This window comes from Periplaneta americana, chromosome 6, assembly GCF_040183065.1.
Source record: "Periplaneta americana isolate PAMFEO1 chromosome 6, P.americana_PAMFEO1_priV1, whole genome shotgun sequence".
NCBI classification, from domain to species: Eukaryota; Metazoa; Arthropoda; class Insecta; order Blattodea; family Blattidae; genus Periplaneta; species Periplaneta americana.
This window is the reverse complement of record NC_091122.1, coordinates 152,276,530-152,299,454: the sequence shown is the minus strand read 5'-3', so window position 1 is coordinate 152,299,454 and position 22,925 is coordinate 152,276,530. Positions and strand designations below refer to the sequence as shown.

Below are 22,925 nucleotides of genomic sequence, written 5' to 3'. Positions count from 1 at the left end.
ACTTATTTCTTTTCTTATTTAAGTACTAATTTATTTATTTAATTACTTATTTTACTTACTTATTTGTTTACATATTTATGTATTTATTTAGATATTTACTTATCTACTCACTCATTCACCTCAATCACTCATCCATTTATTTATCTATTACATATTTATTTACTTATTTATTTAGTCACTTAGGCTATTTATTTTTTGCTTATTTATTTATATATTTATTTATTTATTTACTCATTTTCTTACTAGCTTTCTTACTTATATGACTCACTGATCTATTTACTTATTTACTGACATATTTATTTATTTACTTATTTTTATATTTGTTTAGACATTTATTTACTTATTTAATTACTTATCCACTCACCCATTTATTTATTTTTTATTATTTATTTATTTATTGTTACGCATTTATTTACTTCTTTTTATTAATTATTTATTTACTCACCCACTTGCTTATTCACTCATCCATTTATTTAATTATTTATTTATTTAAGGTACTTATTTCTTTACTTATTTACTTATCCACTCACTTACTTACTGACGCACTCATCCATCTATTTATTTCGTTGGAATTTGGCAGTAAATGTTTCCATAGTGGAATGATTAAATTATTAGAAATTGTTATATTAGACCTAGAAACAAGTTAAGATAACTGAGTTTTTAAGCCCTATTTGAAGCAACGTGTAGCATACCTTCTCAAAACTAAATCTAAAAACATGAACTCAAGTTTGTTGTTTCTGCATGTTTTAAAACTGCTGCTAATGTCTCCAGGACAGTTGAGATACAACAGATACTATTTTTATATTTTTGCGAGAAACATCTGTCCTCGAATTTAATTAGAAAGCTGGTAATCGCTAGATGATGGGATGGTTATTTATTCATGGTTGAAACTTCATTTCACGTAATCCGTCGGGGGCCTATTTTACGATAACATTATTAAAGAAAATTACAGAAATCGACAGAAGAACTTCGGTTTCCAATTTACCATTGAACATCGTTATATAATGTTTTGTATTTGTAGGTTTTGAAATTTATTACATATTACGATAAAGTAAATTACGTAAAGAGAAAGCTCTTTATTTGATTTTCAATTTATTTATACGTTTGTGTTGACTACATCCCACATGTAACTCAGTTATTGGAATAAAACGATTGACTTATATTTTATGTCAATCGCAGGCTTGTAGATAAAAGTCATTCAGCGTTAAAAATCGCTAATGCAAGAACTGTTATGAGAGAGCCTTTTCATAAATACGTCTGCTGAATATAAGATGGTTACAAGGAATCCAAAAGAACACAATGTATACTCAAGAGAAAAGTTAGTATAATCTTTAATCTCCGCATAACCCGATTAAATAATATTAAAATCGTCATTTCACTCCTTTTTTTAACCTTTCTGCCTTACGTTCAACTTTCAGTGAGAGCTTCCGGCACTTTTTTTACATTCACGACGTCATAAGGTTTTTTTTTTTCCGAGTCTAACCAAAGACAGACGATTTCACTGATTTAATAATTAATGGTACTTTCGAATGTACAAGTTCCCAATTTAGTACTTCATTTTTTAATTATGTCTGTTTCTGAAAATATTAATTATTTTGTAACGTGAAAAATAAAATATTGAATTTATCTGTTAATAATTCTAAGAAGGTTTCGTAGAGGCAGTAGGTAGAATTGTGGTCAATCATAACGATACTATTCTACAACTAAAACTCACATACGGAAGTAAATTTCATGAATAAACTTGTAATTCTCTCTTCCATCATTCATGTCACCCTTAAGAAATACAGAGTGATTTATATAGAACTAACATATTTCTTTCATTAATTGTTTCAAAACGAATTGTGCTAGCGACAACTTATTATACCTAAAATGTCGAGGAATTTTCGGAGATTATTTGCCTCTATAGCAAATGTTGAAAATGTCCTCCATCCTGCATAAGGCACAACTCAACACGTCGTTCCATGTTACTGGCCACTCGTTGGAGGACTCTGTCAATAGCTTGAATCTCCTGTGTGATGTTGTGCTTCAGATCGTCCAATGTCTGGGGACGTGTGGCGTAAACCCTGTCTTTTAAGTAAACCCATAGAAAGAAGTCCGGCGTTGTCAAATCCGGAGATCTCGGTGGCCACAGGTTCCTGGAAATTATTCGGTCGTCAAAGAAACTTGCAATTAGTTCCATGGATTCATTTGATGTATGGCATGTAGCGCCATCTTGCTGAAAATATCCTTGACTCAGCTCTACATCGTCCAGTTGCTCAACAAACTCCATGAAAATCAGTCGGTACTCTGCAGTGTTCACAGACTGGTTAAAAAAAATTGGCCCCACTATTCTCTGTGCGGATATTGCGCACCAAACTCCGATTTTAACCGGGTGCATAGGTGCTTCATGGATGACATGTGGATTTTCGATGGCCCAATGGCGTGAGCTCTGTGAGTTCACATAACCGGATAAATGGAACCATGCTTCACCTGTGAACCATGTGATGGACAATATGGCAGGACTTTGCACAATGAACGTCTGAAACCAACGACAATAATTCAATCTTTTATCCTTATCTGGTTCCTGTAGCTGATGAACAACCGTAACCCTATATGGCTTTAAGCTGCCAACAATAGGAATAAAACATAAACATCTGCGCGTCTAGTGACAAGGAATCGAAACTCCAGAACATTCTGCTTAATTTGGTGCTAAAATTGGGTCATTGAATGAATTTCCAGCGGAATAATTAAAGAAAGAAATGTGTCAGTTCTATATAAATCACTCTGTATTAAAAAGAAATAAATGAACTTTGATTCTAAAATAATATGGATGATATTTATTTCTTCCTTTTAGTACAAGGCTTACTTTCATTTGTTAATAAAACAAAAAACAATGTTAAGAACAGAAGATATGGCATGCATAGCTTATCTGTGCCTTGAGGATAAGGCCTAAATTAGTGATGATGACCTAATGGCTAGAAACTCTCATTCAAATTTGAACACTGGATATATATTCGCATGTACTTGTAGCTTGTGAATCAGACATATTTACGGTGTTGCGTCACAGCATATGACGTCACACCTCTTAAATAAATATCAATCACAATTATGCAGTGATTATCTTATGGAGTTTATTAACATGTTACTAACTTCACAACTGTTTGAGCTGCAAAGAATCAAAGAACATATTCTGGAAGCCTATAAAATCTAGGTTTTTCAAAAGCGATGTAACTAAATTCATATCCTACCATTTAAGGTAACCAGAAAATGTAAATGTACCATAAAATACAGTATCCCATATTTTTCTTTCTATCTCATTGACTCTTAAAACTATCCGCTTTGAAATATTCAAGACAGATCAAGATCATGAAAACAATAATTAGAAACATTGAGGCATAAGTGACAATTTTGCTCAAAAAAGTAGAAGAATTTCAATATTTATTATTTTTCACAAAGTCTACAGATATTACTTAATTCTGACAACTACAACCGTTTTCTTAAGTCAATATGGAAATGAGATTTGATCTTTTACATATAATTGGAAAATTAATGTTATTAGTGTAATTTTTCACATTAAAAATCGTATTTCAATCCCAGATTAATCTATGAAAATGATTCTAATTATCATAATTTAATTATGTCTCTAAGCTTTGTGATAAAAATGTTCAAATCTTTCTACTAGTTTATGCAAAACATTGGCACATACCTGTGTTTTTAATATATTTTATGAAAATTTTATATGTTCACTTGAATATTACAATTTATAGGTTATGTTGAACAGAGCTTCCTTAATCTGCATAAAAAAATCAGATGGATAGCATTAAAAGTTGATAAGACAGACTATTACAGAGCAAAACGTGAGCTGGTGTATTTTATAGTAGATTTACACTATCTATTACCCCAAGAGAGACGACAGATAAAAACCGCTCATTCTAATAAACAGAGCTAGGAAGTTGGTATCGAAACTGTTAAGTTGTGTGAGTTTGGACCATATCTCTACCGAATGAAAAGTAGTAGCGCAGCTCTCAATGTCAATGAACCAGGACGACAAACATGCACAGCCGGGTGGCAACCAAACTTATGCTCCAATCGTCCACGGTCTTAGAACAAGAAAAAAATAAATGAATAATTTATATAAAAAAACAATAATTTGTAATTATAAACTTCATTAACTTCCAATCTAAAACAATTTAGCCATATATATAAAAATAACATATAAAGTATATAATTATGTTTCTAGCCTCATTATAACAAATAACAATGAACATGTTCACTTCATCAAAAGAAACATTCCTTTTATATTCAGGAAAAATTGTACTCTGAAAATATTCGTTCTACGTCACAAGACGTTACTGAAGTAAATCTTAAGATACAGTATTTATTATTACCAGATGAACAACAACTTTGTGAATCTAATAGTGTATCTCGTATGTGACACATAATATTGAACCCATACTTGTTTTCAAGAAAACTTTTCATTTCTATTGTAATGACAGCTAGGAAGTTCGTATTGTAATTCTGATGTTGAATGAACTTGGAGTGTAACGCAACCGAATGCATAGTAGTACATTAGCACGAAGCGTCAACAGACCAGCAAAACAAACAAAACAAGTATTCTATGAACATATTGACAGCTGGTAAATAAACTTGTCTTTCAACCAACATTTAACGAAGAATAATTCGGGAAAAAAATAAACGTGTTACACACTCCTGTTTGCATATTATTTAATAACAGATGAGTTTACTTTTTTGGAATCATGCATAATATTAACATTACGTAAATAATACAATAATAACAGAATAGCTCGCTTTGTTCAAAACCTAACTATTAATATAAATTATCAATATTCTTAAAACTATTCACGACTGTACCCAGCTCCACAGAATAATACTATGCGTTGTTTATGTGAACTGCGTATCGTCTGTAGCGGGCGAGAGCAGGGCAAGGCGCGGGTGACATCTATATTCCTCGGTGTACTCAACTGAAATCTACTGTTTCCGTTCAAACTTCTTATCTATGCTAATAAATTATCACACATCTATAGTCGAAATCTATTATACAGTAAAGCATGTTAATGTATTATATTTACAATAAAACAACTTAGTCTTAAAGCTATTTATTTTCTGAGCCTTTTACATACAGTTTTCAAACTTGTAGCTTGTACAGTTGCTGAGCTATTAAGCTCTGAACAACTCTTACACTTTCCCGTTATCATTCCGGCATTAGAGAGAAATCTATGTTTTACCTCACAGATAGACTTATTCACGTGAAAATATTTCAATCACAGCATCCCGAATACAGAGCCGACACGTTATCCCGCAAAGAACACTTTCAAGTTTCAGTAAAAAAAAATTCTGGCGCATTTAAATACGAGTATACATTTACGCTTGACCTTTAAAACTTCAAACAAAACAATAGATGTACTCGTATGACTTCTTGAAATGTCACTGCCAACTTCATGCCAATATTTAAAATGTCATCACTACCGCAAAGGATTTGGTTACATGTACATGTTATAGGCCTACTGGATCTTATAGCAACCACATACGTATCTGTAGCCGCTCGCCATTTCATCTGCATTATAAAAGAGATTCTCGGATCCATACAGTAAAGCAGACACAACCGTAGCTTCATAAATTTTTAAAACAATTCCTTCTTTTTTTACTTGGTTATTTAACGACCCTGTATCAACTGCTGGGAGGTCCACACCTGTGGAGTAACGGTCAGCGCGTCTGTCCGAGAAACCAGGTGGCCCGGGTTCGAATCCCGGTCGGGGCAAGTTACCTGGTTGAGTTTTTTTTCGGGGTTTTCCCTCAACCCAATATGAGCAAATGCTAGGTAACTTTCGGTGCTGGACCCCGCACTCATTTCACCGGCATTATCACCTTCGTTTCATTCAGACGCTAAATAACCTAGATGTTGATACAGCGTCGTAAAATAACCCAATAAAATAAATAAAATAAAAAGCAACTGCTGGGTCATTTAGCGTAGATGGAACTGAAGACAGAGAGATGGTATTTGGCGGGATAATGCCGAGGATTCACTATAGATTACCTGACATTAGCCTTACGGCTGGGGAAAACCTCGAAAAAAACGCAACCAGGTAATCAGTCCAAGCGAGAATCGAACCCACGCCTCAGCGCAATTGATATTCAGCACGCAAATGCGCTGCTGCCTGAGCTGCGCCGGTGGCTCAATTCCTTTTTACTTAGCTAACTAAACATTGTTATTAGGATTATATAGATTGTTATTATTCACATTCCGTATTCCGATATAATTAAAATCTCACGTCTTCAGTTAAATCCGCGTCGCTGTTACTTCCGGCAGCCCCCAATCATATCACAGCTCGGGCACATTCAAACGCGAGTGTCTTGTTATTGGCCGCTGTTGACGTTGTGCACTTCTACTGCTACCACAATAGCAAATAGCTATTAATTTACTGTCTTGCAGTGTTGCCAGCTCGATTCTTAAAAACCCGCTATTTAAAAGCGCAGAAGTCGCTAAATTGTTACTGTGTCAATATAAAATAAGATTATTTTACCACTGTGAATGCTAAAAACTTCTCGCTAAATCCTAATATCATCCATACACACTCACATACATAGGCCTACACATTCACACATACAAACACGCGCACACACTTGGTAATTCACATGAAACGGCTATTCATAGAAGAAAAAATGAAGATGTAAGAAAGAATGAACGAAAGAAGAAAGGGTGGAGAGAGGGAGGGAGGGAGAGAGAGAGAGACAGAGAGAGAGAAAGAATAGGGAAGGGATAGCTACCGTTTGGTTACAGACACATAATTAATTTCTTTGTATATAAAAAAAAACAATACCACATAGTTAAGATTTCTTGGTAGCCATCCCTAAGACCGAATAATTTATTTATCCATTTATAAAACTGTACAAATGGCGATTTGCAGTCAACATAGAAGAAATGAAAGATTTGTGTCTCTGTATCCAGGACATTTACTGTATCAATACTAAATAAGTCGACCATTGTGGAGTAACAGCATGCCTGACCGTGAAAGTAGAGGGACTGGGTGCAAATCCTGGTTCGGACAAGTTGTATTTTTGTCACGCTGAATTTATCGAGGAAGTGGCGGTACAGTAGGCCTACGGTGAAAGTAAAATATAATGAAGCATACGCCTATCAGGACAACACTGCAATTTAATTTTAATGGTCTGCACAATCGAATCGTTTTGTTTGCCACGCCATTGATTACAATTGAATTTCAAAATGAATAATCTGACAATAAATATACAACAGAAGTTTTATACATACATACAAACAATAACTTACACCTATTTATTGAAATAAGTACAGGGACATCATTTTACTTTTACATCAATTTTTATTGTACCTGAGTTTTTGAATGTACTTCACTCCCACCCCTTCTACTAAGGAAGTTCCAACTCCACACAGAACCAAAACCGCAGATAGTAAGCAGTTCTGAGTTACTGAGTATAGTACGTTCCAGAAATATGTTCGCGTTTTCCAGTGACGAAAGAGCTTTCAATATTGAATCATATTTTCGCACAGGTACTGTCCGTTTGCCTACGTCGCATCCCGATTTCCCCCACCTACTTCTGTTCGCCCCTTTGTAATAGCTGGGCTGTCTTAGCTCTTTTCTGAAAACATTAATTTCTCTTAGGAATTGGAAGTTTACGTAATATTATACAGCTGTTTAATTTAACTTAAATACAAGGGCCTCGTTAAGTAATCAACTGTCACGTGATTTCCTCCCTTTCTACAATCCTGCGGCATAACCACTTGGACGGACAGTAGATAGCATGTCTGAGTAATTTTATATTTTCGGGTCGGGCAGAAGTGAAGAATGAATTTACAGTACGTAAGGTAGACTACTCTTTTATAGAGTAGGTACACAATTATTTCAACATGAGTTACTAATACAAAGGACGAAACTGACAATTGGAATTAGATGCAATAGTTTACAGTGCGATAATATACACAAAAGAACTGAATCCTGTATCGAAATGAACGGCCACCATTTTCAAATATGTGTTTAAATATCCATATTATGATTATTTTTCAATTTAACTTCATTCTCTAAATTGTAAGCTAATGTGCTGTAGACAGTATAGGCCTTAATATACACTGCATAATGAATACGTTTACATGGATAACTCAGTTCGTGAGTAAAAACACTTATTGTTAATACAGTACTGTATTCTGATTAAACAAAAACCCAATGAAAATTATCGAACTCAAAATCGCGATATTTCCTAGTTTACGTAAATGGATGAAGTACTCTTCTTCCCTCCTATACCTATTAAAGTGATTTGTTTGTGTTTTACGCCAGTATCATCGAACTGCAGCCGAGGAAGGGGGTAGCGAACGGTGTTTCCGGTTGTCTAAAGGTATAGCCAGGTTAATATTAAAAATGTTAGTAAAAATAAAATGATGTCCCTGTACTATTACAATGACGAAGAAATATATACATTCTAAGAATATGTTACCATTCCTTACAAAAATAATCATTTCCAAACTCCGAAACCCCCGATAAACCTCAACCACAACTTCTCCCAACCAAGATTTGAACCGGGCCCGCTCGGTTCACGGTCAGACATGCTAACTGTTATTCCACGACGGACGACTTATTTAGCATTGATACAGTAAATATTCAGGATACAGGGACACAATGCGAAGCCTGGTGATCACCATAAATCGTATCCCTGAAGTGATAAAATACTAAAAGTTGTGTAATCAAGATGTGTAATTTCTTCTCGTTAAATTTCAGATTTTTCGAGGCTTGCCAGATTTTGTTGGACGCTGGAGCGGAGTTGTTGCCGAAGAATTCCAAATGCCGAACGACTGCAATGCATACAGCTGTAATGCTACAATCTCTTGACGTTATCCCGATTATAGCCACGGCCTCGGGCTGTAACCTGAGCCTAGACAAGAACGGCCTCACACCCATGCACCTTGCAGTGTCTCTCCGTCTTGACGCCCCGCTCAGAGTTCTGCTTCAAATTTATGCAACAAAGCTTGACAGCCCGTGCCAGACATCGAACGAAGAATGTTGCCAGTCGAATAACAACGAGACGACGAACGTATACGGATTTACTTCTGTCGACATGAGGGATAAAGACGGAAACACAACCCTGCATGCGGCCCTAAAAAGTCAGTGGAGGGCAGGAGTTGGCATTTGTCTGGAGGCGGGAGCAGATGTGTGCGAGAGGAATCATGAGGGGGCTACAGCCCTTCATCTGGCAGCCGAGGCTGGCAACCCCGACATTCTAGAAGAGATCCTCAATATCCCAGAAAGTAAACTGGTAAGCAACGTACATTCATTTGTTTTTGTGCTATGTTCATATGTAGACAGTGGATGCGGGATGACTTATCGTTGAATGTAAATGCACATCAACTATGTGGAGGAGTTAGGCCTAAAATGACATACTTGGGTAAAATGACATACTGTGTGTTTTGTGAAAACACTGTAAGCTGAGTTTGAATTTACAGCTCTATAGTGCACAGAAGCTGGAAACAGTGGTTACATCCAAGTTTTAGCAAGCGAAGGCGCTTTTTGGTGAAGCAGGTGCAACTACAGGAAAAAAGTGCAAGACGATATAATATTGTTGAGGTATGTTATGTATTTTTTGTCCTTTTAAGCTTCAGATATTAGTGAAATAATGTTCATGACTGAAAACATGAATATTTCCCTCTATAAAAAGCAATACAATATCCAAAGTCATAAAGAGGTTAGGTCGTACTAACACTATTTCTTATTCTTCTTCATTCCGGGTAAAATGACATACCACCTACTTGGCTAAAATGACATACTATGTCATTTTACCCAAGTGCATGTTTCTGACTGGAAATGAGAAGTCATATATTATGGGCGATAGCGATTTGCAAAATTGGTGTCCAATTTGTTTACAATGGCTGATTAGTGATTACGTCTGTGAAATTATGTAATATATAGCGGCATCTCTCTCATTGCTCGACTGAATTTTTCGTAAAGCTAACTTATTTAAAAATAGGTGAGATGGGGATTTCTTTAAAATATGTTGTTGTTTTCTAATGCCAGGCATTTGACAATGAAGTCATTTGACCTCTTGCACTCCAATATTTTTCAAAGATATTATCAGTGATAAATGGCAAGTTGTAGCTGATTTAAGTGAACACCATATTTTAACGTTTTGGTGGCTACTTCATTCACACACAACCACCAGAATGTCTGGAGGACCACACCTGCTGTTGGTCGACGGGTCCATTGGACCTAGCTGGGAGATCTTGTTGATCACCAGCTTTCCCTCCTTAAGCCACTGGAGGACGATTTTAGTGCCATAGCAGGTCAGCACTAGGAACAGAAAAGTAGAAAGAGGAGGAAGGAAAGGGAAATGAACCCCTAGGCCTCGAATGCTCTAATACCGTCAGGGTCGAAGAAAGTAAGAGTTCAGTCAGAGGACTGGATAGGAAAGGGTAAAGAGGGAGTTAGTTATTGGTTAGAGGAAAATTATACCAAATTCAGTCATTAACTCATCAAGCTGACCAGTGCTAATTGATGAGTAGCCCCTCCCTATAGTTCAGCTTGTAAATTTACGCTTACTAACAGCTGCACCACGGGAAGGTAGGGATGGGACATTGGGTATTTGTCCAGGTTGGCTCCTTAAAGCCTTCAATGGGAAGGATTAATGTCTCTGCTCCCTGTATCCGACAGATACCCTTTTGCAGCCATCTTTAAAATATATAAAACACTAAAGTTTCTAAACTAACATATTTTCAATATTTATATGCACTGAATTTTGTTACTCTGATTTATCCTCTTATGAATGAGCTAGGCTTGGCGAGTCTGAAGTTTACTTGCACCTACTTCACCAAAAAGCGCTTTTTTGGAAAACATTGTAAGATGAGTTTGGATTTACAGCTCTATAGTGCACAGAAGTTGGCAACAGTGATTACACGTCATGTTAGCCTTCCCGACCGACTCCAGCCACTTGATGTCTCTTTCTTCGGGCCTTTGAAAACATATGATCAGGCCGTTACAAAGTGGCTGAGGAACCATCCTGGATGGGCGACTACACAGTTTCAAATTGCGGACTTATTTTCTGAAGTCTATGGAAAAGCTGCAACCATCACCACTGCATTGGGTGGATTTTCTTCAACAAGAATTTGTCCACTCTATCCGGACATATTTCCTGATCACTTATTTAGTCCTGCAGCGCCCACAGACCTCTAACGAATGCAGACCCTACAGACGGGCCAAAGGGTGCAACACAGAAGAGCAGTTCAACAATAAGGAATGCAAAAGAACATATGATAGAGCCATTACCAACAACTGCTCCAGCAGCGGAAACGTCACAAACTAGGCCTTCACCTCATGTGACACAGCAAGAGATCTCCCCGATTCCCTCTGGCACTAGGTCTGTGGCGAGAAGAAAGGGAACACATGAAGTGTCCCAAATCCAGCATCTCTTTTAATGACCAATTAAAATTAAAGGAAGCTGAAAGAAGAGCTGTAGAAGAAAGGTGTTCAGCAAGTAGAGGAAAAACACAGCTTCAGTTTGATCTAAGCAATGGGGACCAAGATGAAGAGAGTGACTTCGATGGTGATGTTGAGAACGATGCACCTTGTCTGTACTGCAATGAATTTTAAAGCCAATATAAACCAGAAGAAACATGGCTACAGTGCAAGAAATGTTTCTCATGGGCACACAATGAATGTGCAAGTGTATCTAAGAGAACAAATATTTCTTTTTTAACTATGTAAAAATTAACTTAAGTGTGTCATTTTACCCTAGTAACTTGGGCAAAATGACATAGTTCATCTATTTTCAAATATACCTTTCAGTTAAAGATTGTCAGTATTTTTCACTTTCTGTTGATCTTAATATATGTGTTAATGTTGCAGTATCAGTTATATATAATTGACCAAAACAATTTTGGTAACAATACATTTTTTTTTCAAGATTTCCTTAAGGTATGTCATTTTAGGCCTAGTTCCCCTGTTACATTTCTTTTCATTCAGACCACTGGCTCAACAGGTTTTAAACGTAAACAGACGACGTCAACATGCTACTGTATCTCCGTACAGTCAGAAGGAAAAGGAAAATAACGTACTATAGTTCTGTAGCACATACTTTGCAAGTTCAGTCCTCGTCATCATTGATGCAATTACCAGCGTTGCAGTAAATGACGATATATTCTCGTAAGTTGTCGAAGCTTAACCGTCTTCGCCTATCGCTTAAACAGTTTTTGTATCGAGAGAATTTCTGAAGAAAAACTCTAAAATGGGGATCACTCAATTTCTTTAGAGGAATATTTGCACTAAGCATCATGTTGCACGTGTCGTTTAGACCCGCACAATTCAATGATAATGATGATGATGATGGTTCCTCAGATTTCATTTCAACGCATTTCCTGTGCGATGTACTGTTGCAATGTTTCTCTATAGCCTGAGTTTTTCTGGTTTTTATTTCAATTTTACATACATTACACACGATATTGTCTTCGTTAATACATAAAATTCACTCTCATACTTCTTAATTGCATTTCATATCTCTAAGTGAATTTAACGTTTTGACTTCAACATTACGAATGGATCAGCACTAACTATTCAACTCGTACTAAATACTTGAGCAGGATAACACAACTGCGCACATTGCGTTGCAATGTGGACCGGGGTTCCTTCGTTTTGTACGCTGCTGTACTCGCCAGGTACACAAAAGACGGACGGCGCGGCACGTGCCATATACTCCGATACGAAACAACTTCACTTTTCCTTAAGTCATCCCGCATCCACTATCTATTCATATGACATGTTATCATCTCTAGGTATATCCTCCCTTTACTCTATTTATTCGTAATAAAGAATTTAAAATAAAAATGTTACGCAAATGAAAGTATTCCAACTCAATGTCAAAGAACAATGTCAAAGCTCATACGCACACCATAAGAGTACTTAAAAGGGAAAAACGAGTAAAATAAGGCTAGTAAAATAAAATTAAGGATGATTATATGTAAAGATGCGAAAGTTGGGGCATAAGACACGGCAACTATTTTTTTTGTTGTAAGAGTTCGAGCGTCGGTGGAAAATGTGAGATGAAAGGATAAGGACTAGACGAAATGTACGGACATTTAAAAACACGCCAGTATTTTGTTCGTTATGTTTATTACGGTCGTTTCCAAAACAATACAGGGTTCCTGTGCCAGAATCATTACAGCACACATACCGGTTCTAAAGGCTCTCAAACTAGCTACCCACCTCGCGATTGTCCGGTATGGAAGGGCATTATTTCCGACAGCTTCTACCAACGTTCTGTGGCATTCTCTGGTATTCATCCCACGGAGAACAGCTGTTTTGATATAGGAGCGTTGTGCAATATGGATTACATCCATCCTGTACGGTACTACCACAGTTTAGTATATACAGTTGCGAAGCTTGGGAAGATTTTTTGCATTTCTCGCGATAGTTACTAGCCGCTTGGAGCGCTGTCACTGCCATCGTGATCTAATACAGACCGTAAGGCAGACCATGTAACTCGCTTAACCCGATCACGAAGGGCGGCGTTTCAACCATATAAATTAGTTGGAATGCATAAAGAGTAACATATATTTCTCTAAAATGTAGTGTAATTGCATTAATAAAATTTAAAACAATGATTATGAGACACTTCAGACATAAATCACTTGCGAGTTAAGATGAAATATTATTTTTGGTGTGAAAATTACGTTGTTCGTATGTGTAATACTTTACTTTATTTCGATTAAATATTGCGAAATTCTTGTACATTCATTTATGTACGATTCAATAATTTTCAGTTGCACCGCACGGATATTTAGATATGTTGAAATTATAGGTTATGTTTACTGTACCAGTTGCCCCTTTCTGTCTAATTTTAGTGGTCTCCAATGCCCTGCCATTCATATGGAAATATTATAGGTTATGTTTACTATATCTTATATTCCTAAATTCGCAATTATAGGCTACATTATAATTAAGCATAATGTCATGTATGATACTCCGCACATTCAATTTGTCTGTATTTTAACAGTCGCATACCAATGGGGGGGGTCAGTTACTGACCCCAGATAATATCTTTAATGATTTCTCTTTTATTACTGGGAAATTTATCCTATGCTTTTCTGACATTTTTTGTTGTTATGTTGTACACACTGTACCAGAAAATTAACTTTTTTCGGCAGTCCATTGTCGAGTTATAGCGATTGTTGTTGGTACATGCGCATTGGATTTCTTATTTCCACTTATGTTTCAGTAATAATTGCAGCCAGGATGTTGTATTTATTTCTTTGACAGTACATATAGCTAAGAAAAATTGTATGACAGAGGCAGACATTGATGAGGCGATTTTTTTATAGTTCTTGTAGCGAAGTTGAAGTTGTTATTCAGGTGCATAAAGGTCAAGATATTTCAAGAGAAAGAAGTGAGTCGGAGGAAGAAGAAAGTACGCCTAATGTTTGCTTCACTCCTTTGTATAATAACACTATTTTTCTTTTTGTAAATAAACTACTGGTCAGAAAGTAACAGGTTTCTGGTTACGTACGTGATGCATGTAAATACTTACTGTTTTAGAATTTCAGCTCGTATGAAGGCATCTACGTCCGGAAGCAAAAATCGACCAACCCCCTGGAAATATGACAGCTAAATCTGGTAATATATGGAAAAATGAACCCAGTACAAATCAGAGAAGGCGTCACTCCGCTAATATTATCAGAACTCAGGGAGCACCTAAGCCGGAAGTGAAGCCTGACACTCGAAGAGAAGCATTCTGTATGTATTTCGATCATGATGCTCTATATATTATTTTGATCCACACGAACCAGAGATTGGAAATAATCATATGCTGATGCATTTATTCGAAATTCGAAAGATTTTGTTCAAGAGCAAATTTTAGGTGTTACTAGACTTCTTCTAAACTGTGGGATGAATCGACAAAGTAAAGGCAGTGTTCTTGAGCTATATAGTGATGAAAATTTTCCACTGTATAGCGCTACACTTTCAGAACATAGATTCAGATTGTTACTGAAATGTCTGCATTTTGATAATTCAGTTACACGTGAAGATCGGAAGAAGAGAAATAAATTTGCTCCTATCAGAGATATTTGGAATATGGTGGTGAGAAAGTTTCCTATGTTTTACAACCCTAACGAGTCTGTCACTGTTGACGAAGAACTAATAATATTTCATGGGCCCTGTCCATTTAGATTATATATCCAACCAAACCAGGTAAATATGAGATAGAAGTAAACCTGTTGTGTGATTCCAACACAAACTACTGCCTCGCAGCAGACCCTTATGCAGGATAGTTTGAATCTGTGCAAAGACATCATAACAGTGGTCCTGAAGTAGTGTAAAGGTTGGTTCGTATGTCTAACTTGGAACAATCAGGACGAAACATTACAATGGACAGGAAATTCATAACCATGTGCTTGCAACGGAATTGTTGAAGGAAAAAGTAACTACAGTTGGCACCATGCGAAGTGACAGGAGAGATTTACCGACAGAGCTTCGCCCCGTTTCTTTGCAAAGTGCCCAACCTGGAACAGTTAGATTCGCCTTCACTGAAGATACCACCTTGGTCAGCAATGTCCCAAAGAAAGGAAAAGTTGTGACAGTCCTTTGCATGCAACATTGTGACATGAAGATGACTGACGATAAGCCAGATATAATCCTATTCTACAATTCTACTAAAGCAGGAATGGATGTTCTTGACAAGTGCATAAGTACATACTCTTGTTGCCGAGGAACACGGCGACGGCCAATGGCGGTTCTATTCAACCTCATTGACATTGCAGCATATAATGCATAAATATTGTTTCGTGAAACTAATGATCAATGGGAAGAATTTAGATGACAACTTTGCATCATAAATATAAAGAAGCGTGCTGAAAATTCGGTTGGCCTATACACAAAGTATATAGATGCTTTATGTATATTTGGTTATAATTTCAATCAAGACCAAGGTGCAGTGAGCAGAGGAACTGTACGCTCAGAGCCACAAAGAAAAGTAACTCGTAATGCAGTGACAAATATTCCAAACAAAGGCGGTTCTTATTTATGCCCAAGAAGTAAGGACCGCAAATACATGAAGACCTGTACTTCATGTAATAAGTACATATGTTCTGCTCATATGACGAAAGAAGAGTCCATTCCTATTAGAACCTGTCCACGCCAGTGGAATAACGGTTAGCACGTCTGGCCGCAAAACCAGGTAGCCCGGGTTCGATTCCCGGTCGGGGCAAGTTACCGAGTTGAGGTTTGTTTGGGGGTTTTCCCTCAACTAAAAATGAGCAAATGCTGGATAACTTTCGGTTATGGACACCGGACAAATTTCACCGGTTTTATCACCTTCATCTCATCCAGATGCTAAATAACCTAACATGTTGATAAAGCGTCGTAAAATAACCCAATAAAATAAAAATTTTTAGAACCTGTTCGCAGTGTGATTCTGAATGATTGTTTTTGTTTGCATAAATCTTGAATACAGCAATTAATATTGTATCCGAATACCTGTTTCTCTCAGAATGTTTATTTTATTTTTTTGTATCTGTTCAAAAAATTTTTTTTTGTAAAGTAAAATACATTCAATAAAGTTGATATAAAGTTCCTTAAGCCATAAAGATTACAAAAATATAGGGATTATATAATTTCATTGCAGAAACAATATAAAATACGTGGGGTCAGTCACTGACCCCACCATTGGTATTAGTTGGTGTAATAATGGGCATTGGTATGCGACTGTTAATAGTACAATTGAGTATTGAATTATTGTATTTATATACTACCTAAGCGACGAAGTAACAATCGTACGTACACTAATTTCATAGGAGTGGCATGATAAATTTTCTGTCTTTATTAAGGAAGGTAGATGTGCTATATTAAATCACAATATAAATTCTTTTTTATTAAACCTCAAAATATCTTCCATTCTAAACTTAAAATGTTGATGCGAAAAGATTATGTTAACATGTAAAATTCTCTTCACATTAAAATAACACAGTTGTGTAATTATTTCTGCAACATAATCTATTATGCAACAAGAAGTAAAGGGAACTTATGGTCACATTACACTAAATAAAACTTAGTTATGGTACGCAATAAAGTTATAATATAATAATTCACTGAGCTCCATACATTGAAATAGAAAACCCGAACATATATTACGGCCTGGTCTAGATCGAAAAGGCATTGACTGTGCCGTATTTCGCATTGTTGTGAAAAATTGTGTAAGCTGTGAAATGTTCGTTATCGGTTGTAATAACTGTAAATGGCTAAAATACAATAATTTGAATAATAATATGGGACAAAGAGACGTTTGTAGCACTATAAATTCTAAGAAAATCAGGTCAGAGTTTTCCTTCTTCCGAAAGATCCAGGAAGGTGAGTTTATAAAATATAATATATACTTTATGAAAATAATATATAAACCTTATGTATTTCGTATTTCAATAGTGGAAGGAAGGTGTTAATTTTTCAAAAGAACACGATATTAAAAGTACAATACACTTTATCGTCTGCTAGGGAAAGAGTCTGTGATGAGGCGATAGTAGCGATCCTGGTGGTGAGCAACTATCTATGGATGCATATTTCAACTGTCTATGTTTGCATATTTAGTAAATATTGAGCTTCGCAACTGTATATACTAAACTGTGGTACTACACTGACAAATGATTCAACATTACTCTTTGTTCTATTACAGAAGAGTCCGTGGATACCCAGAGTAGCGAAATCGGCCGCCATTGTTATTCCATTTCAACCTCTTGGGTTAGGAACATTTAAAATAAAACTCAATTTAGACCAGTGTCCGTGGCCCTTAAAATTAAAAATATCTTATTGTCATTTACTGTAGGTTAAATAAGCCACATGCATTCCCTTACAACTGGATAAGTTACGTCAAATAGCGCGCGCTGGAGTAACAATGGCTAATTTGCCGGCATTTCCAGCGCAAAGGTTGCGGTACTCTGGATATCCAAGGCTCTGTATTACAGACAAGCACAGAGCCATCTTGTGTTGTGGACATACACTATGACTGCACGGCTTCCCTGCGACATGTGACATTTTGTGATACCAATCCTTACCTTTGAAAAAAAAATAGTTGCCATGACCTTATCCCCTTATCTCCCGACTTAGTTGTCTCATAAGTGATGCCTTTTTGGTGTCATTTATGAGCTTCAAACCTGTCTTCTGACAATTGACTAAACAACAACGGTAGTGCATTAACTCGTAAGGGATTCGAAATTTAAATTGCGGTCTCCACGTACCGATTAAATAAAGAAGCTATAAATGAAAAAAAAAAAGATTCACTTCACGTCCCTTGTCAAATAGTGAGATTACTGGTATTATCAATGAGATAATGATGGAAAGAATATGGCAGAATAAATCGAACTACTGGGATAAAGAAAGCTGAACATAACACACTACTGCCATCTATCGGAATATTTGTAATGATGAGACGCTACAATCAGTGGCGTAGCATGAAATTTTGAGTAGGGGAAGCTAACTCACGTTGTCTTTCATGTATGAGGAAACGTATTGCAAAAATACAGTCTTAAAATAAATAGTAGTCGATGTCAAGTCAGCAGTCCGAAGATTGGTTGGAACCTCACAAGTAACACCAATAGTGGTGGTAAGATATGATTTCATGATTTACACATATCTCTAAGAAATAGACACATACAGTACGTATAATTTAACATTAGCTCACTCCCTGTCATATTTAGAAAAACCACAATATTAACGGTCAATAGATACAGTGTTAGTAAAATTACATCAATCAACGTTAAAAGCCACCGGCGTAGCTCTGTCGGCTAAGGCGCTTGCATGACGATCCGGAGTTGTGTTCGGGCGCGGGTTCCATTCCCGGTTGGGCTGATTACCTGGTTGGGTTTCTTCCGAGGTTTTCCCCAAACGTAAGGCAAATGTCAGGTAATCTATGGCGAATCTTCGGCCTTATCTCGCCAAATACCATCTTGCTATCACCAATCTCATCGATGATAAATAACCTCGTAGTTGATACAGCGTCGTTAAATAACCAAGTAAAAAAATCAACGTTAAAATCTTTATCAGAAGATTATTTTTTACTACATAAATTAGTGTCAGGAACTGTTATTTCACTTATTACTTATTATATCAGCTACAGTGCACACTAACACTTCAACTGAACACAACTGACGAAAGGGATAACTCGGGAGATAATTCTTTCCAATGCTAAAGCGAGCCTTGCGACCAGGGTAGTTTTGAAAATCTGCGGGGTGCGTTACACAGAAGAATGTGTGAAAGAAACGAGTCTGTGGAGGGGATTGGAAGCTATTGTGTGCAGGCCTCATGTTTACTGCTGCATCACAAATCATCTTGAGCTGCCGCATCACAGCATTTAAGGCATATATATAAATTGTATTAAAATTAATAAATAATTTTGTTCATAAACTGCAGTTTATTATGGAGTTATTAACTGGGGAAGCTGAGCTTTTTAGCTTACATTGACGTTACGCCACTGACAATAATACATTTTCAAGACAGTTTAGTGTTCAAGTAAGTCAATAAATATTTTATTGCATTAAAGTACTTTATTTTTTCTAATCTTTCTATACCTACTTTTTTCTAATCGTGTAATAGTCAATTGAATCCCACTCGAGTTTTGTTTTTCTCTAGCCTAAATCAAAACCTCTAGTGAGATGACTGTAGATAAAGAAAGTGACTTTTTTTCCGCTTTTTTGATCACGAGTCTCAAAGAATTAGTCTTTGTCCACTTTATAAGGTACCAATCATTATTCCGTCGAAACATGTAAGAAGAATTCTCAGACAATATGGCTTTTATTAACGAGTAACCGACGAACAACGTCATCAACGAGATACAGGTACAACTGAATTATTATACTGAGAAATCCTTACTAATGAGATTGGAGTGCAATCCCTGATATGTCCTGAGCGATTTATGTTCGACAAAGCGACTGATAGACGGGCTTTCCTCCAATCCAGTTGTCTCCTCTTTCACTGTAGTGAACGGTTGCTTCAGAACACACATCGCTCAATGTAAGAATTAATGCTAAATAATTTTCTCATATAGGGAGGAAAAATAAGTGAAATTTTCCTATTTATCATCGCATTACTGTGGAAAATTATATGTAAATTTGGAAGAGTGACTATAGATTTTTATTGCAACCGAAAGGATGTGTTTTAAAAAATTGCACTCAAATGTTTAAGTCGATGTTATATTCGTTGAATTTTATACACATTAAAAAATTAAATTAATTGAAGGATAGAGCAGAAAGTGTAACCAACATTTTAATGAATCATAAATGGTGCCACATAGTTTTAAACCCTTTAAAAGTGGTACTACGGGTTTTTTTTATTAATCGTTGACAATGTCCTGTTCATAAAATAAACCTTATATTACTTACTTACTTACAAATGGCTTTTAGGGAACCCGCAGGTTCATTGCCGCAATGCATCGGTCCCTATTCTGTGCAAGATTAATCCAGTCTCTATCATCATATCCCACCTCCCTCAAATCCATTTTAATATTATCCTCCCATCTACGTCTCGGCCTCCCCAAAGGTCTTTTTTCCTCTGGTCTCCCAACTAACACTCTATATGCATTTCTGGATTCGCCCATACGTGCTACATGCCCTGTCCATCTCAAAACGTCTGGATTTAATATTCCTAATTAAGTCAGATGCAGTTCTGTGTTGTGTAACTTTCTCCATTCTCCTGTAACTTCATTCCTCTTAGCCCCAAATATTTTCCTAAGCAACTTATTCTCAAACACCCTTAACCTATGTTCCTGTCTCAAAGTGAGAGTCCAAGTTTCATAACCATACAGAGCAACCGGTAATATAACTGTTTTATAAATTCCAACTTTAAAATTTTTTGACAACAGACTAAATGACAAAAGCTTCTCAACCTAATAATAACAGGCATTTCCCATATTTATTCTCCGTTTAATTTCCTCCCGAGTGTCATTTATATTTGTTAATGTTGCACCAAGAACACCTTACATTAGTTTATTTTAATTTGATTTTATCACCTTTATTAAAAACGGCCTCTTCATCTCGGAAACCAAGATGACATTTTCAGAGTTCGAAAGACTATGGAATTATATTATGAAATTTATTAAAATATATATTTTTTAATATTTCTGACTAATCTCTATTGACTGTTTATTCACATATTCTATTTAATTATTTTACAATAAGAGACAATTGACAAGATTTGTGGCCATGCGGTTTTGCATGGATAAATAATGCTGTATACTAACATGGGTTACAATAAACTTATCGAAATAAATAATATAGCATACGGACTCCCCTTCTCTGTAGGAATGGACATTGTTCAGTTTATCGCGTGGGTAACAAAAAATACAGGCTATGGTGCGACGTCACATTCTTAGTCATAATATGGCCAACATTGGAAAAGTTTATATATAAATGCACGTTTAACGTAAGTTTAATATAGCAATTCCTTTGTTTTTTAGAACTTTGAACATGTACTTATATTAGGCGATTCTCAAGGTGGCCGTGACTAGATCAAAATAATCACGTGACTCTGATTCGCGCCTTAGCCTGTCTTTCTCGTTAGCTACGAGTTTATCATGTGTGACGTAGGAATTTCCATGACAACTGAAATCGAATTTCCGTTTCATAAATTCTTTACATTATTTATTTTATTACTAGCCGTAGCCGTGCGCTCCGCTGCACCTGTTAGAAATAAATATAAAGTAATTACATAATTAAAATAGGACGTTTGATCCAGGGAACATTCGTGTTTGATAGAAGGATAAATCGTTTAATATGTTACTTATTTTAAATTGTATTTAAATAATTAAAATGAAAGCACTCATTTGGTGCAATGACAATTCCTTTAACATGTTTCTTAATTGTTGTTACATGCAACCATAGTTTAAAGAACATTGACATCATTTAATTTAATGTGTGCATTTTATTTCACTTGTTATATGTTTCCATTGAATTATGGTAATAACTTAATTTCAACCCTTGTTGTTTTCTACGTATTCAGTAAATGGCGCTTGGCCCACTATGGTTCTGAACACTTCAAATAGCTTAAATTATATTATATTATATTATATTATATTATATTATATTATATTATATTATATTATATTATATTGCATTGCATTACATATATCAGAAGTTACTGTAATAACATTATAGTATTATGTCCATCTAGAGAAACTACACTGTCCAATGGTGAAATAATAATTAATTATACAAATCGGTTAATGTAGCTTCCGATATTACTTCATACAAACACAGAAACATTCTCTGTAGGCTATCTTTCATAGCTTTCGATTGTTGTTGTCCAAGGCCCCTTATAGACCAAGTCATTTGTTTTTTATTTCATTACACGACCTTAGATGGCAGTTATTTCAATTTTAAAACTCATTTATCTCATTAAATATCAGTCCTATCAAAATTTTTCAAAGAATAAAACGTATCGCAAATGATTTTTAAAGAAACTTTTGCTATGTAACATTTTTCACAAAAATCAATAATACGCGAGATATTTCGATTTATTTAATTCAGGTCCCCTTATAACCCCCCTTTTAAATAATGTATTTTGAATGCCATATAGCCTAAAATCTAAGTTACAGCGAACTTAATTTGTATTCCAATTTTCATCGAAATCCGTTGAGCCATTATCGCGTGAAAAGTTAACAAACATACATACAGACAGACAGACATACAAACAAAAATTTCAAAAAAGCGATTTTCGGTTTCAGGGTGGTTAATTATATATGTTAGGACCAATTACTTTTGGAAAATCGAAAATTACCAGAAAAATTTCGGCTACGGAGTTATTATTATTATAGATTATAGCTAATTTATGTCGAATATAGGCTTACATAGATTTTGAGTTCATAGCTATTTTACATTTGAGACAGGGAAATCAAAAACTCCCTAATTGCAATAAACCAAATTTTTCAGGAGAGAGAAAAAC

General features: G+C 35.7%; 1 protein-coding gene across 1 annotated transcript in view; it reads left to right on the top strand.

The window, feature by feature from the left end:
• LOC138702278 (transient receptor potential channel pyrexia-like) overlaps nucleotides 1-22,925 on the top strand; it is a 48,957-nt gene that overhangs the window by 14,166 nt on the left and 11,866 nt on the right. The window contains exon 4 of the mRNA XM_069829859.1: nucleotides 8,745-9,279. Coding sequence (XP_069685960.1) covers nucleotides 8,745-9,279 — 535 coding nt within the window. The remainder of the gene's footprint in view (nucleotides 1-8,744; nucleotides 9,280-22,925) is intronic.